General features: G+C 48.3%; 1 protein-coding gene across 9 annotated transcripts in view; it reads left to right on the top strand.

Moving 5' to 3' along the window:
- Positions 1-17,329, top strand: part of ZDHHC3 (zDHHC palmitoyltransferase 3) — a 72,021-nt gene that overhangs the window by 14,829 nt on the left and 39,863 nt on the right. For all 9 annotated transcript variants that reach the window (XM_088462911.1, XM_088462929.1, XM_088462932.1 and 6 more), the window contains one exon: positions 12,564-12,688. In XM_088462911.1, the coding sequence (XP_088319037.1) occupies positions 12,564-12,688 (125 nt within the window). The remainder of the gene's footprint in view (positions 1-12,563; positions 12,689-17,329) is intronic.

The raw sequence follows: 17,329 nt of genomic DNA, 5'->3' as shown, positions 1-17,329 counted from the left end.
AGCAGCTTGGAGCCGCGTTTTAACCTGTTGTTTGCCTGCATCTCTTCACCACAGGTAGTGTGCAGGCACATGCAGAAGGCTGATTCTCCTGTCTACATCCCTGGCAAGAGGCTGTGAGTAACACTGGGGTGTCAGTGCAGGGAATCTAATCTGTGGGAGGGGGTACCTCTTCCTCTGTGTCCTAACCAGCCTTCTGTTTTATTTCTCATCACTGCTGTGTGTCTGGGTGACTGTTGTTTATCCATGTCAAACAAAACAAAAGCGGCTCAAAAGATGTTTGTCTGTTCTAAGTGTAACAACAAACTATCTAAGCCGCATGCCACTGGGTCCACGTTATGTGATGCTTGTATAACAATTGATCCACCGATGGCTATTCCTGACTCAGTTGCTCGCCGTGGGCCGCTGACATGGTAGGAGTTATGTCAGACTTAACGTCAGAGTTAGCTGAGGCACGCAAGTCTCAACCTCCCTGGGTGGCGGGGCTAACTAGGTCTCTAGACACCTTGGTACAGGTTATGGGCACAGCGGCAGCCGCACCCTCCACTTCCTACCAGAGACTGAAGCGTACTCTGACGACTGTTCTCCAGTCAGAGGAGTCGGAGGAAGAATTCCTTACTATGGAGGATACCGAAGAAGGGGAATTGGAGGTTGCGTTACAGGACGACAACCCTCAGGAGTTAGAGTCCACCTCTCCCGGGGTGGAATCTTTAATTTTGGCGGTCAGAAAGACTCTGAATTTACCTGAGGATATAATTCCTCCATCACAGGAGTTTGAATTATTTAACGAACAACCGAAGATCTCTGCAGTTTTTCCGTTCTCGCAGCAACTTCAGCAACAGCTCTCGGTAGCTTGGAAACAGCCGGATAAGAGGTTCCGCGCCGGTTTTCATCTAGTTACCCTTTTCCTTCATCCATGATGGAGAAGTGGGAAAACCCTCCTCCAGTAGATGCGTCTGTCTCCCGTCTCTCAAAGAAAACAGCACTCCCAGTACCGGGAGCTACAGTACTAAAAGATCCGTCGGATCGTAAGTTGGAGACAACGTTAAGATCTATTTATACAGCAGCGGGTGCTCAACTCAGGCCCACACTTGTTACCGCTTGGGTTAACAAGGTGGTGGTTTCCTGGGCCGATCAATTGATTACAGGATTGGACTCCGGTAATTCCAGAGCAGAGTTACGTCTACTAGCAGACCACATCCGTGAATCTGCAGTTTACATGGGAGAAGCTTCAAAGGACATCCAGTCAGATTAGTGCTCGCATATCTGCTTCGGCGATTTCGGCCCGCAGAGCCCTCTGGCTACGCACTTGGCAAGCTGGCGCAGAATCCAAGCGTGCGGTGGAAAGTCTACCATTCACTGGCGACATGCTATTCGGGCCGGAACTAGACAAATGGATATCCCAAGCCACAGGGGGTAAATCTTCTTTCCTCCCGTCAGCTGCATCGGCTCCCAGAAGAAATTACACGGGACCTTCGTTTAATTCCTTTCGGGCGACACATTCCTTTCGTGGTAGGACCAGAGGTGCGCCCACGCAACCAAGAGGTGGCAGAGGTAGAGGTCATCCACACACTGTTGCTCGTAGACCAGAGCCTAAACCAGCTGAGAAACAAGTGGCATGACGGTCTTCCGTCCCACCTGGGACCATCTGCAGAGGGAGGCCGCCTGCAAAGATTTCAACAAGTTTGGAACCAGACTTCCATAGAACCATGGATCCGAAGACTAATTACCCTGGGGTACCGAATAGATTTCAAGACCTCCCCTCCACCTCGCTTCTTCACTACAAGTCTGCCAATACAGGCAGAAAGAGCCAAGGTTCTACAGGAGGCTATCCAGTCTCTAGTAGTATCTTCTGTGATAGTTCCAGTTCCGGAACTGGAACTGAGGTATGGGGTTTTACTCAAACCTGTTTGTAGTACCCAAGCCGGATGGCTCGGTCAGGCCCATCTTAAACCTAAAGTCCTTGAACCGGTATCTGAAGATGTATCGTTTCAAGATGGAGTCTCTAAAGTCAGTAATAGTGAGCTTGGAACCAGGGGAGTTCCTATTATCCCTGGATATCGAGGACGCATATCTCCATGTTCCCATTTGGGAACCACACCAGGCTTTTCTGCGTTTCGCCATTTTGAAGGATCATTATCAATTTCGGGCATTGCCATTCGGGTTATCCTCGGCTCCCCGCATCTTCACCAAACTCATGTCAGTCATGATCGCTCTCCTTCGGTCATCAGGAGTGAACATAATACCTTATTTGGACAATCTGTTACTCAAGGCTTCATCGGTGCCTCTTCTATCAGATTATGCCTTACTGACATATCACATTCTAATCCAACATGGTTGGATAATCAACTTCAAGAAGTCGAATCTCAGTCCGTCCCAGAAACTTTTATTTCTGGGCATGATATTGGATACGAAATCTCAGAGGATTTTTCTTCCAACAGACAAGGCCAAGGATATCCAACTGTTAGTTCAGCTGGTCCTCAAAACAAAGACTGTGTCAATGCTTCTTTGTCTGCGTCTCTTGGGGAAAATGGTAGCTGCTTTCGAGGCACTACAGTTCGGCCGGTTCCACTCCAGGATGTTTCAGCTGGAACTGTTAGCACAGTGGTCAGGGTCTCATCTGTTCCTACATCGACAGATCCGTCTGAGCACGGTTACCAGAGTAGCCCTTCTTTGGTGGACACAATCCAGCAATCTGTTAGCGGGAAAACGGTTCGGCATGTGGGACTGGATCATCATAACCACGGATGCCAGCCTTCAAGGATGGGGCGGAGTAGTCCTCGATTATCACTTTCAGGGTTGATGGTCCCCTCTAGAACAGAAGTGGCCCATAAATGTGTTGGAACTCAGCGATTTACAATGCTCTGTTAGAGGCAACAGAGTTGCTAAAGGCTCGTCCGGTAAGAGTTCAGTCCGACAACGCGACGGCTGTTGCTTACATCAACCGCCAAGGAGGGACTCGGAGTCGCATGGCTATGCGAGAGGTAACTCGGATCCTCCGGTGGGCCGAGAATCAGTCGATTAATCCTGTCAGCGGTATTCATTCCGGGTGTGGACAACTGGGAAGCAGATGTCCATCCCGGGGAATGGAAGCTTCATCCAGACGTGTTCAACGCGCTGATACGTCGATGGGGATGTCCTCAGGTGGATCTCATGGCGTCACGATTGAATCGTCAGCTTCCAGTATATGTGTCAAGAACTCGAGATCCGCAGGCGGAAGCAGTAGACGCTCTGACAAGTCCGTGGACCTACGACTTCGTTTACCTTTTCCCTCCGATTCCACTTCTTCCTCGTCTTCTAAAAAGAATAAAACAGGAGTCAGCCTAGGTAATTCTCGTGGCCCCGAACTGGCCTCGGAGAAGTTGGTTCTCGGACCTTCGGTCCCTATTATCAGACGATCCGTGGCCCCTTCCTCTGCGCCCGGATCTTCTACAGCAGGGCCCTTTCATACACCCCAACTTAGTGCAGTTACGTTTAACGGGGTGGCTCTTGAAACCGATATCCTAAGATGTAGGGGTATCCCAGACGCGGTTATTCCCACCATGCTACGCGCCAGGAAGCCAGTTTCGGCTGCGCATTATCATCGCATCTGGCGCGCTTATATCTCATGGTGTTCCAGTCGGGATCTTCCGTCTAGGACCTTTCGCTTATCCCGGTTTCTGCTTTTCCTTCAGACTGGTCTGGATTCTGGCCTTCGTCTGGGAACCTTAAAGGTGCAGGTTTCTGCCCTTTCCATTTTCTTTCAAAGGAAATTGGCCCTCATTCCTGAGGTGCAGACGTTTCTTCAAGGGGTCTTGCGCGTGCAACCTCCTTTTGTACATCCAATTGATCCTTGGGATCTTAATCTAGTTCTTCTGTTTCTTCAGTCGGCCATGTTTGAACCTTTGGAGGAGGTTAATCTTAAGTACCTATCTTGGAAGATGGTCATCCTCCTGGCTCTCGCTTCGGCTCGTAGGATTTCGGAATTGGGGGCTCTTTCCTATAAACCTCCTTACCTAGTGTTTCATGCGGATAGAGCGGAACTCCGGACGATAGCCGCTTTCCTTCCTAAGGTCGTGTCGGCTTTCCATATCAATCAGCCTATTGTGGTACCATCGTTGGTGGAGGACTCTGGTTCTTCTACCTTGGATGTAGTTAGGGCTCTCCACATCTATGTTGACAGGACTGCTTCCCTTCGTAAGTCTGAGTCGCTTTTTGTCCTGTATGATGCGGTTCGGAGGGTTGGCCAGCGTCTAAGCAGACTTTAGCACTTTGGATCCGGCTGACTATTCATCAAGCTTATGTTAGTGCTAACCGTCAGCCTCCATCGTCAATTTCCGCTCACTCCACACGTTCTGTGGGTGCGTCATGGACGGCCGGCAGAGGAACATCTACGTCACAATTGTGCCGGGCGGCCACTTGGTCTTCAGTTCACACGTTTGTCAAGTTTTACAAATTTGATACGTTTGCCTCTTCGGCGTCCCGTTTTGGCAGCCTTGTTCTACAGGCGCCACAGAGCACTCCCGCCCGTTTGGATAACTTTGGGACGTCCCCAGCGTAAGCACCTCCAGTGTCCCCTAGTGGATGAAAGAGAAAATGGGATTTTGGTACCTACCGGTAAATCCTTTTCTCTGATTCCACAGGGGACACTGGACGCCCACCTCTGCGCTCTATGCCTGCCTGTTCGGTTTTGTTCTGTATGTTGTATGATTCAGTTATTGTGTGTTCTTCTCTCCCTTTCACTCCGCTTGTTCTCCACCTCCTCTCGGTCTTCATTTTCTAAACTGAGGGCTGGTGGGGCATAGAGGGGGAGGAGCTCCACACTTCTAAATTTTAAAGTTCCGGCTCCAGCTATCCACGCCTCTGTACCCCAGCGTAAGCACCTCCAGTGTCCCCTGTGGAGGATTTACCGGTAGGTACCAAAGTCCCATTATTGTGTGTGTGTGTGTGTGTGTGTGTATATATATATATATATATATATATATATATATATATATATATATTTTTTTTTTTTTCTTTTTTTTCTTGCAACGCGGGGCTTTCTAATTGGAAAACCCTGTATGCAATTTTCTTAAATTGGATACTGCGGATGTCGAGAGTGCGCGTACCCGCGGTAATGTAAATTGGGCGCTGTGTACACAAGATTTTTAGCAGTTTATGCTGGCCATACACTAGTATGATGTGATTCATATACGTTTTCCCTTCAACTCCCCGGCAGCTCCCTGGCTGTTCCGGCCGCACGATTTGGTGCTTTTTTTTCACATACGATCTGACATACGATCGCCCCTATACGACTGGTCGTGATACGATCGATCATGTGCCTCACCAAAAACATGCGATTGTAATAGATTTAAAAGACGACGGTCGGACGCATGATGCATCGCATGCGCAAAAGCACAGCATGATCTGCATACGATCACGACTAATAATATGGGCTGCGCATCTGATCATAAGATGATAGGACAGTGGCGGAAGTGCACATTGGATCGTATGCCTACCTAAAACACAATTTTCACAGAATTCATCGTACGACGTGTCTAAAATCGTGTAATCTGCCCGGAATCGCGCTAGTGTATGGCCAGCATTAGACCATGCTCCCACTTGAATGAGTGTTCTGGAGGCATGTAGGCAGAATTGCAGGCTATCCACATGTGAGCGCAGGCAGGGGGCCTGATTCAGAGCCGCTCGCAAAAAGCGTGCACTCGCTCTGTATCAGGGCGTGTGTTTTTTTTGGGTTTTTTTTTGTTGTTGCGGCCTCTTACCACCCACAGCTTATGCGAACGGCCATGATGATGGTCGCGATGGTCAAGACCATCGCAACCATCGGGCTTGCGATGAGACCCTTGCGGTAGGGTCTCGTTGCCGCAAGCCCCAGTGGACTTCCTGCACTATTAGAGCAGAAAGTCCACCTACTGACATCACTAGTGATGTCAGTAGGGCCGCCCACAAATGGCAGGCGTTCCTGCAGGAACGCCTCCGTTTGCTCAGTCACGCCCTTCCCCGCCTTCCAAACGGGGCAGCTGTCAATCAACATCGCTGGAGCGAGTGCTTTTTGCGCTCGCTCCGGGGCTCGCGCACGCCTCGCTTGCGCACTGGGCCACCAAGGACCCGCTTGCGAGCGGGTCTGAATCTGGCCCAGAGATCCATCTGCTTTCACACAAATCTCTTGCATTTAAGGATAGGGCTGGTGTGAATGCACATTGATTACCGCTTCTTTCACATACAAATGGATAGGGTTGGTGCCGGCAACGTGAAATACAAGAGAACATCTGCATTTATTTCTGAGCACGCAATGCAGCCACATCTGATACTGACTTGAATCAGGCCCAGCGTGGCAATAAGCACTTGGGACTAAGGGCTGGATTCAAAGATGGACGGAATTACAGAACCGCACACAAGCAGCTGTGCAATTCCATCCATTTAAAATGCAAATGCAGAAGAAGGTGTCACACATCTCCTTGCTGCATCTGCGTGATCCCAGCGCTGTGACCATCGGCCGCAATTGTTGTCCCTTTGGCCAGGCTGTGGGAGCTAAAGTTTCCCGCAGCCGGGTCCGGGTAGCTTGCGAGGTCAGGAAGTCTGCATGCACCCACACAGACCCTGGCCTCGTCCCTCCCGGAAAACTGAAGCGATACGCCCCCATTTGCGGGAACGCTGCCAGAGAACACCCCTGCTCCGCTTCACAAACGCTGCAGCCTGTCAATTGGGCTGCGGCAGAGAGGCTGCAAGCGAAGTCACAGACGGAGAGCTGCACATGCGCAGTACATCTCCTGCGCATGCGCAGTCCTCCCACCATCGGAGATGTGCGTACATCTCTGAAAGAGGCCCTAAGAACTGTTCATAAGATGCAGCGTATAGCAAAAAGTGTTTTTGGGTTTTTTTTCCTTAATTTTTTTATTTTTAACTGCTTGACTGCATCATTCGGGAACCACCTCAAATTAATCTTCTGCTATTAGGAAAAACTACAAACATTAAAAGCATTATTCCCTCACTGGCACGTAGACATATAGGGTCTCATTCAGACCCGGTCGCAAGCGCTGAGCGCTCGCAGCCGGGTCGATGTTGACACACTGGGCATGCGCACGTCGGAGCCGGCTCCGACGTGCGCATGTGCGAGACCCGGCTAGCGACGGGCGCTCCGTCGCTAAAGGTCTCGCACCAAAGGGGGCGAGCTGTCGATGTTGAATGACAGCTCGCCCCATTTGGGAGGCGGGAAGGGAGGGTGGCCGGCCAAACGGAGGCGTTCCCGACGGAACGTTTGCCGTTTGGGGGCGGCCTCACTGACATCAGCAATGATGTCAGTGGGGAGCTTCCTGCTCGATCAGAGCAGGGAGCTCCCTGGGGCTTGCGCTTGCCGAGACCCAACCTTAGGGTCTTGTCACAAGCCCTGATGGTCGCGATGGTCTTGACCATCGCGACCATCACCCTGGTCGGTCACTAAGCATTGGGTGGTAACCCACAGCTTAGCTAGCGACCAGGAGGCCTCACTTCAAGATGCAAGCGGCCGTCCTCATTCAGAGCGACCACTTGCATCTTAAGACCGACTCTGAATGAGGGCCATATTCTTTGTCACAAATATGTAGATTCAGTTCTCATTACCTGGTGAGGTTTCTGTGCACACAAGCAGTAACCAGACTCTATACAAGAAGCATTTGATCTGCATGGTGAATGTATTGCCATATTCACTGCAAATCATATTTGTTGATTTGTTTTGTTAGTTTAAAGATACTTAAATATACAGTCAGGTGCATAAATATTGGGACATTGACAGAATTTTCATATTTTTGCCTCTATTCACCACCACAATGGCTTTGAAATGAAACAAACAAGATGTGCTTTAACTGCAGACTTTCAGATTTAATTTGCGGGTAATTACATCCAAATCAGGTGAACGGTGTAGGAATTACAACCGTTTCTATATGTGCCTCCCACTTTTTAAGGGGCCAAAAGTAATGGGACTATCAACTCAAAAGCTATTTCATGGACAGGTGTGGGCTATTCCCTCATTATTTCATTATCAATTAAGCAGGTAAAAGGCCTGGAGTTGATTCTAGGTGTGACATTTGTATTTGGAATCAGTTGCTGTCGACTCTCAATATGAGATCCCAAAGAGCTGTCACTATCAGTGAAGCAAGCCATCATTAGGCTGAAAAATCAAAACAAACCCATCAGAGAGATAGCAAAAACATTATATGTGGCCAAATCAACTGTTTGGAACATTCTTAAAAAGAAAGAACGCATCGGAGAGCTCAGCAACACCAAAAGACCCGGAAGACCACGGAAAACAACTGTGGTGGATGACAGAATTATTTCTCTGGTGAAGAAAAACCCCTTCACAACAGTTGGCCAAATCAAGAACACTCTCCAGGAGGTAGGTGGATATGTGTCAAAGTCAACAATCAAGAGAAGTCTTCACAAGAGTGAATATAGAGGGTTCACCACAAGATGTAAACCATTGGTGAGCCTCAAAAACAGGAAGACCAGATTAGAGTTTGCCAAACAACATCTAAAAAAGCCATTACAGTTCTGGAACCACATCCTGTGGACAGATGAGACAAATATCAACTTGTGCCAGAGTGATGGGAAGAGAAGAGTATGGAGAAGGAAAGGAACTGCTCATGATCCAAAACATACCACTTCATCAGTGAAGCATGGTGGTGGTAGTGTCATGGCGTGGGCATGTATGGCTGCCAATGGAACTGGTTCCCTTGTATTTATTGATGATGTGACTGCTGACAAAAGCAGCAGAATGAATTCTGAAGTGTTTCGGGCAATATTATATGCTCATATTCAGTCAAATGCTTCAGAACTCATTGGACGGCGCTTCACAGTGCAGATGGACAATGACCCAAATAATACTGCAAGAGCAACCAAAGCATTTTTTTAAGGCTAAAAAGTGGAATGTTATGCAATGGCCAAGTCAATCCCCTGACCTGAATCCGATTGAGCATGCATTTCACTTGATGAACACAAAACTGAAGGGAAAATGCTCCAAGAACAAGCAGGAACTGAAGACATTTGCAGTAGAGGCCTGGCAGAGCATCACCAGGGTTGAAACCCAGCGTCTGGTGATGTCTATGCGTTCCAGACTTCAGGCTGTAATTGCCTGCAAAGGATTTGCAACAAAGTATTAAAAAGTGAAAGTTAGATTTAGGATTGTTTAGTTTGTCCCATTACTTTTGGCCCCTTAAAAAGTGGGAGGCACATATACAAACCGTTGTAATTCCTACACCGTTCACCTGATTTGGATGTAATTACCCTCAAATTAAATCTGAAAGTCTGCAGTTAAAGCACATCTTGTTTGTTTCATTTCAAAGCCATTGTGGTGGTGAATAGAGGCAAAAATATGAAAATTCTGTCAATGTCCCAATATTTATGCACCTGACTGTATGTCAGCACCCAAAGTGGAACAGCTTAGAATGATTGCTGTCGAAAGCATGTTATCAGGGAATATATTTACTCAAAAAGGTGTGTATATTAACTGCACAGAGTGGAAAATCAAAGCTAAAATAATGCGTTGTTATGTATTTTATAACGACCTTGCTGACTTAATGCTGCAGTACTATTCTCATGAGAATTCTCCAAACATTTGTTAAGAGGAAACAGAAGATTATGCACTCTTGAAATTATTTTTTTCTTATGTTTTGGGGCAAAAAAATTTGTTTACTGAAAACATTAACAAATTCCATCTATTGGCCCTAGAGTTCCCACGAGCCCTTGTTTTACTAGGATTTTCTGTTTTATTATTCACAATGCTTTATTCTTTTCCAGAACCCAACCTTTTAATGAGATCAGTTACCTTTATTGTACTTGGCACCCAGAGTGAAGCATGGGTGGATGTTAAATGCTAAACCTAAAATATGGTTGCCATTGTTTTTGTTTCATATTTATCTGATTCCTGAATTAGGCCACTTTATTAGATAGGACCAGCAATAACATATAGGAGTTTCTTTTGGTCTGGGGGCAGCTGTTATATTGCTAGGCAAAGCAAATTAAGCATTATACAGTATCAAGCAAACAAGTAGTGAGTGCGGAATTTGTGGCTGATGTCACTGGCTGAATTGTCAGTAGTCTAGGTTACAACAATGTGAACATGTGTATAAAGCCTGCAGGGCTGTAGACCACCAAATAAAATACACCACCTCCAGTTAGCCCCCAGTATGTACAGTGGCTTAGTTCGGTTATCCATCTCTTTTAAAGTGCTCTTGATCGAGAAGTCTTATAAGCAATACTCTATGTATTCCTATTTGAGGAAGGGTTCTTAAAGGGTAAAGTTATAATTATTTTAAATTATTTTGTTTCTTATTTTTCTTTTATATCTGCTACCGTGTATTTAATGTGTTGTACGCTAGCACTATAGAAGGCACTACTGTATGTATAAAATTACTGTACACTCACTTCAGACCAGTTATGGTCACATCTGAGAACTTTTTTTATTGACACACAACTGTATCAATGTATTAGGATATCCCATGTGTCTGTACATGTTACATGAGAATTGAGATTGAATAACCCCAGATATAAAAGGTTAACAGATGCAGGGATTCCAAATAATTCATTTTACTTTGGATTTATGTATATCATATCTACCTACCCTGCAAACTAATATTAGGACATAACACAGACACAGGATGAACTTCGCTTTATTTTCACATTATCTATTTTTCTGAGCACATACACTATACTTTAATATGGAGTTGGTCCCCTTTTTGCAGCTATAACAGCTTCCACTCTTCTTCTAAAGCTTTCCACAAGATTTTGGAGTGTGTCTGTGGGAGTTTGTGCCCATTCATTCTGTAGAGCATTTATGAGGTCAGGCACTGATGTTGGATGAGATGGCCTGGCTCGCAGTCTCCATTCCAGTTCATCCTACATGCTTGATGGCATTGAGGTCAGGGCCAGTCAAGTTCTTCCACACCAAACTCATCAATCCATGTCTTTGTAGTCCTTGCTTTGTGCACAGGCTGCACAGTCATTTTGGAATAGAAAAGGGCCTTCCCCACTGTTGCCACAAAGTTGGAAGCATAGCATTGTCCAAAATGTCTTGGTATGCTGAAGCATTAAGATTGCCCTTCACTGGAGATAAGATCGGCCTAGCCCATACCCTGAAAAGCAGCCCCATACCATTACCCCTCCTCCACCAAACTTCACAGTTGGCACAATGCAGTCAGGCAGGTAACGTTCTCCTGGCATCCGCCAAACCCAGACTCGCCCATCTGACTGCCAAACAGAGAAGCGTGATTCGTCACTCCACAGAACACTACTCAACAGTCCAGTGCCGGTGTGCTTTATACCACTGAATTCGACGCTTGGCATTGGACTTGGTGATGTGAGGCTTACAAGCAGCTGCTCGGCCATGGAAACCCATTCCATTAAGCTCCCGCCACACGGTTTTTGTGCTTACACTAATGCCAGTGGAAGTTTGGAACTCTTCAGCTATGGAATCAGCAGAACATTGACGACTTTTATGCGTCATGCGCCTTAGCAGTCGTTGACCCCGCTCTGTGATTTTACGTGGTCTTTCACTTCATGGCTGAGAAGTTGTTCCTAAATGCTTTCACTTTCTAATAATATCACTTACAGTTGACCATGGAATATCCAGCATGGATGAAATTTCACGAACTGTCTTATTGCAGAGCTGGGATCCTATCACTGAACTCTTCACAATGAAACATTTTGTATCAAAAATGTTTGCAAATGGAGACTGCATGGCCAGGTGCTTGATTTTATACACCTGTGGCAACGAGTCTGATTTGAAACACCTAAATTCAATAATTGACAGGTGTGGCCAAATACTTTTTTCCATATAGTATATATCTACATTGATATGAAATAATTTTGCTGATGACATCTATTAGAAATATTTTAACTTGTATTCATTAAAAGTCATACAGGAACGTTTGCAAACGTCAGCTAGGAAACTGTCCCTTGGATCTATCGTCCTTATGTTACCTTTTAATATCCCTTTAATTTCTAAGTATTTCTCTGGTTCTAAAGTAAATCACCTTTTATTAAATATTGAACTATGTTAATATCCCTGGTATATTTAAATGTTTGCATATGTTCTCTTCACTGAACTACTTGTTTAGCTGTTAATTCTTTAGTGATGAGTATTGTTTTGCAGCCCAAGTGCCATTTTAGTAGACTGAATTAGTTGTAGTTTACTACTTTATAATGTCCCACAATGTTTAAAATGAGTTCTCTAGAGTGATGTACAAATGACAATATAATCTCTATATTGCTCTTATTTGTTTGCATCAGACAATGTTTTGACAGTCTCTTGTCCCAAAATTGAAAGCACTTCCACTTGCTTGATAACTGTTACATATCACCCTCTTACCCTAGCTGGCGTCCCAGTTTCTCCAGTTCTGTCATAATAGAACCAATAAATCAATTCTGTTTGCCAATATAGAATGGAGTGGTATAACTGGCAGCAGAAGGACCAATCACAAGGTGCTGTTTTTAATTGAAGCTTGTGATTGGTCCTCTCTCTCACACCCCCTTCACAGGTTTGTTCAGGGCTGTGAAAAGATGCCCTAAGTTTATTTGGTTCAATTAATGTTTTTTTTCTTCTTCTTTTTACCTAGGGTGCTGTTGCTAAAGGAAATGCCACAAAGGAATTTATTGAAAGTTTGCAACTGAAACCAGGACAGGTGGTTTACAAATGTCCGAAATGTTGCAGTATAAAACCTGATAGGGCTCATCACTGCAGGTACTGTCTAACTATTCAATTCCCATAACTATGGATTCATTTGGGTGGAAATTTTATTTTTTTTGGTTAACATGATGCAATTAATAGTGGTTCAGGAAGGATTATTAGGGCAGAGCTTCCAGTCTTACCACTTAAAACATTTACATAATCAAGCCTTGGAGCTATTTTCCTGGATAAAATCTATGCAGTCATCAGACACACCCCAGTGGTTTTTAGAAAATTGCCAATTATTTAAGGAAAGGAGCAGTAAATAATTTCGGCAGCATTATCAGATTTGTCAGTGACCCCTCCACACTAAATGTGTTACATTTCAGCATGTGTTAGCATTTCCCATTGTTATACGGAACTGAGCCCGACTTCCTCCCATGTGTACAATTCGCCTGTGAACTGATAGTCACAATGACTTTACAAAGGAGCTGTAACGTATTCCTGAACAGGATGTTATATATTTCTATGATTCTATTTATGGGGGAGGAGCTCCATATATGACAACTGCTTTTGTTCATATAATGGTGTTAAGCCAAATTGATTTAAATTGCAAATAAAGATAGTTTCTACTTCAGGGTCCATAGGGTATCCACAGGATACCTTGGGGTATAGGTGTGACGTCAGTCGCAGGGCACCAAAGAGTTAAGCTTTCAGCCTCCCAGGATGCACTAGGTCCCCCTCCTATACCCCGCCCCCGGGCCAAGGCACCTCAGTTTAGTTTGGTGCCCGGCCGGCGTCGGGTGCACCTGTCGGAGTGGGGGCTAGAAGAGCCCCTGAAGCTTTCTTCAGTGCAGCTGTGGCTGCACATCTGGATGTACAGCATGGACAGTCAGTCCTGACGTCCATGCTGTCTTCCCTACACCCCCGCCGGTACCAGAACGCCGGTACCGATCCGGGGATGCTGGTGAGCATCTGGGGTCACAGCTAGCGGTGACCCCAGATGTTCCGGACCATGGCCGGATCCAAGGGGGACAAAGGTAAGCAGCGGGGTCCCGCGGTGGGTCCCCGCTGGTCACATGGTCCTAAGTCCCCAGGCAGGGGGCTCCCTGGGGACTGGCTGCAACGTGGAGCCAGGTACTGAACCTGCGCTTTCCACTACCCCCTGGGACAGCGGACCGCAGCAGAGCGGTAGCGCTGCGGCGTCCCAGGGGTTAAATGCATGCCAGGGGAGCGCGCCTTCCCTGTCTCACAGCCGGCGCCTCCCCCGCTGCACACAGCCTTCTCTGCACTGTGCTGACTGGTCCTGTGTCAGTGCTCCTCCCCCAGTTCAGCTTCTCTCTGCTCCTCGGCGGCCATCTTCTCTGCAACGCATGGTGAACGCTGCTGGAAGTCTGGAAGGAAGCATCGTGGTCTGGGTCCCCCCGCATACCTCTCCTCCGCTGTGGCTCAGGTCTGTGTATGCAGCGCTGTGTCCTACCAGGCCCTGTGTCTGTGTAGTTGAGTGATCAGCGCTGTTAGTGCAGGAATTGTTATTTCTCTGCATTGTATGTGACTGTGCTAGCGCTGCCTGTAACTTTTCTTCTCTAAACTGTCAGCTTTATTACTGTCCCTGTTCTTTCTGCTAAAGCCCTTGCGGTGCGGTGCGGTGCTGCAGGGTGGTCTCTCGCCTATTTAATACTTAATTGGTGAGAGAGGTCACATACGGGGTGCCATCATGTCTGAAAGTGATTTTCCCCTCCGGCTACAGTGTACCACGTGTAAAGTACCGTTAGCGGAGGGGGAGGGTAGCGCGGAGGGCCTTTGCCGGCAGTGTTTGTCCATGGCGCGGCCTATTACGGTTACAGCACCGGTACAGGAGCCGCCCTGGGCTTGTTTCGCTCAGGCGTTAACAGCTTTAGTGGGCCAGTTAGCTCCGCAGCCCGCGTTTACTCCGATGGGTTGGTCCCAGCAGTCTGTGGTGTCGTCACCCATGCAGGGGTTCCCACGACAATTGGTGGTACCCCACAGTCTCCCTATTTCCCCGCTTCCGGGTTCTCAGGAGCCAGCGTGGGTTAACTCCCTGACTAGTTCTGTACAGCACTTGTCGGATGTGTTGCAAGGGGAGTCTGTGATGCGGCCTCATAAAAGGCCGGTGGCGTCTCTGTCCGCTCCTTATGAGGATGACGAAGGGACGTCTGATGATGGAGAGATTCTGGATCCTTACGATCAGGAACCTCTCCATACTAAGGACGCTGATGCTAAGTCCAAAGTATATATTCCTGGACTTATTCGGGCAGTCCGCACAGCCTTGGTGATTGGTGACGAAGTTCCCCCAGCGACTAAATCTAAGTATGCCTTTTTCAAAAAGATACCAGCCGCAGGGACGCCTGGCGGTGACTTATCCGTTCGCGGATAATTATTTTGCTAAGTGGGAATCCCCTCCACAGGTGGATTCTCACGTGACCCGTCTTGTCCGTAGTGCCACATTGCCGATGCCATCCATGTCCTCCCTTAAGGATGCTACGGACCGCAAGGTAGAAATCTGCCTGAAGTCCGCTTATTCCCTTGCAGGGGGGGCAGCACGGCCGGCTATGGTCATTTGCTGGGTTGCCAGAGCGATGGAGCGCTGGGCGGATTCATTAGAGGCTTCTTTTGAATCCGACTGTCCGGCCGAACAGGCGGAGTTGATTGGCAATCTCCGTGATTCGGCCACCTACATCAACGAGGCGGCTCTAGACATTAGTACTCTTGTGCCTAGAATTTCTTCAGCAGCGGTAGCTGCTCGTCGCACCTTGTGGCTGCGATCCTGGAAGGCGGACGCAGATTCCAAGAAAGGTCTGGAAGCGTTGCCGTTTACCGGAGAAGTTCTCTTCGGTCCGGATCTGGATAAGATAGTGGCCACGCTGGCGGCAGCCAAATCTGCTTGTCTCCCGTCGGCCGCTGCTCCTTCTGGTTCTGGACCATCGTCCTTTCGGTCATCTAGGGCCCAGGGCAGGCCCAAACCACAGTCGTTTCCTCGACAGGCTGGCCCTAAGAAATCGGTCAAGCCCCGGAAACAGGCATGGAGTACCAGACGTCCGGCCCCCAAGCCAGGTGACAAGCCTGCGGCCTGACGGTCCGGGTCTCCCCTTGGGGGATCCCAGGGTGGGAGGACGCCTGCTGCAGTTCTCCCGGTGTTGGTCGTTCACTACGACAGACACTTGGGTTCTGGAGGTGGTCTCTCACGGGTACGCCCTCTCCTTCCGGCACAGACCCCCGGCTCGATTCTTCACCACAGGTCTACCATCAGACCGGAACAAGGCTACGGAGCTGCGGAAGGTATTGCACACTATGCTCCAGGCTGGAGTTATAGTGCCTGTTCCATTCTCCCAGAGGGGCCAGGGTTTCTATTCAAATCTATTTTTGGTACAGAAACCCAATGGGTCATATCGTCCGATTCTCAACCTCAAAGCACTCAACAAGTCTTTGCGGGTCCCGAAGTTTCGGATGGAGACCCTACGGTCCATCATTCTGGCGCTGGAACCTGGGGACTACATGGTGTCATTGGACATAAGGACGCTTACCTGCATGTCCCTATTCTTTTGCGCCATCAAGAGTTCCTTCGGTTTGCAATCCGCAGCGACCACTTCCAGTTTCGGGCGTTACCTTTTGGCCTGGCGACAGCACCACGTGTTTTCACCAAGGTGATGGCGGTCATGGCGGCTTCTCTGCGGCTGCAAGGAGTCCGCATGTTGCCGTACTTGGAAGACCTGTTATTGGTGGCAGGATCTCCAGAGCTCCTGTTACACCACTTGGACCTGACCATTGCACTGCTGCAACGGCACGGCTGGCTAATCAACTGGCAGAAGTCCACTCTAATCCCGTCTTGGAGGATTCTGCATCTTGGAGCCTTATTGGACTCGGGACAGCAAAGGATCTTCGTGACGGAGGACAAGATCTCTGCTTTACAGTCAAGGGTGCGCAGTTGTCTGCACAGCCGCCGGGTGTCCTTACACTCGGCGATGAGGTTACTGGGCTCCATGGTGTCGGTGTTCGACATGGTGGAATACGCCCAGTTTCACTCCAGACCTCTGCAGCACCTGATCCTGTCCAAGTGGAACGGGCTGCCTCAGTCTCTGAAGTCCCAGACGATTGTGTTCACCCCGGAGGTTCGCCTGTCTCTTGCGTGGTGGTTAAAGACGACCCACCTCAACAAGGGACGTCCGTTCTGGGTTCCAAATTGGGTCCTGTTGACAGCGGACGCCAGTCTTCGGGGCTGGGGAGCAGTTTCAGGTCCACACTTGTTCCAGGGCAGGTGGACGCCGACAGAAGCGGAGCTTCCAATAAATATCTTGGAACTCCGTGCGGTCTTCAATGCTCTCCTGCAGGCACAGTGGTTTCTCCAGGGTCACCCGGTGCAGGTCCAGTCGGACAATGCTACCACCGTGGCCTACATAAACAGGCAAGGAGGAACTCGCAGTCGGGCGGCTCTCGTAGAGGTCTCTCGGATCCTGGTTTGGGCGGAGCGCAATCTTCCGGCCATATCAGCGGTCTTCATCCCGGGAGTGCTAACTTGGGAGGCGGACTTTCTAAGTCGCCAGGACGTTCATCCAGGGGAATGGTCCCTGCACCCGGACGTTTTTCAACTACTGGTGGACAGGTGGGGTCTTCCAGAAATCGACCTCATGGCGTCACGGCACAACAACAAGTTGCCGGTGTACGGGTCTCGCACGAGAGACGAAGGGGCGTCTCTGG

The sequence above is a fragment of the Taudactylus pleione genome, unplaced genomic scaffold (genome assembly GCF_031769625.1).
Source record: "Taudactylus pleione unplaced genomic scaffold, aTauple2 ptg000053l, whole genome shotgun sequence".
In the NCBI taxonomy this organism is placed as follows: Eukaryota; Metazoa; Chordata; class Amphibia; order Anura; family Myobatrachidae; genus Taudactylus; species Taudactylus pleione.
This window is presented reverse-complemented; position numbering and strand designations above follow the sequence as displayed.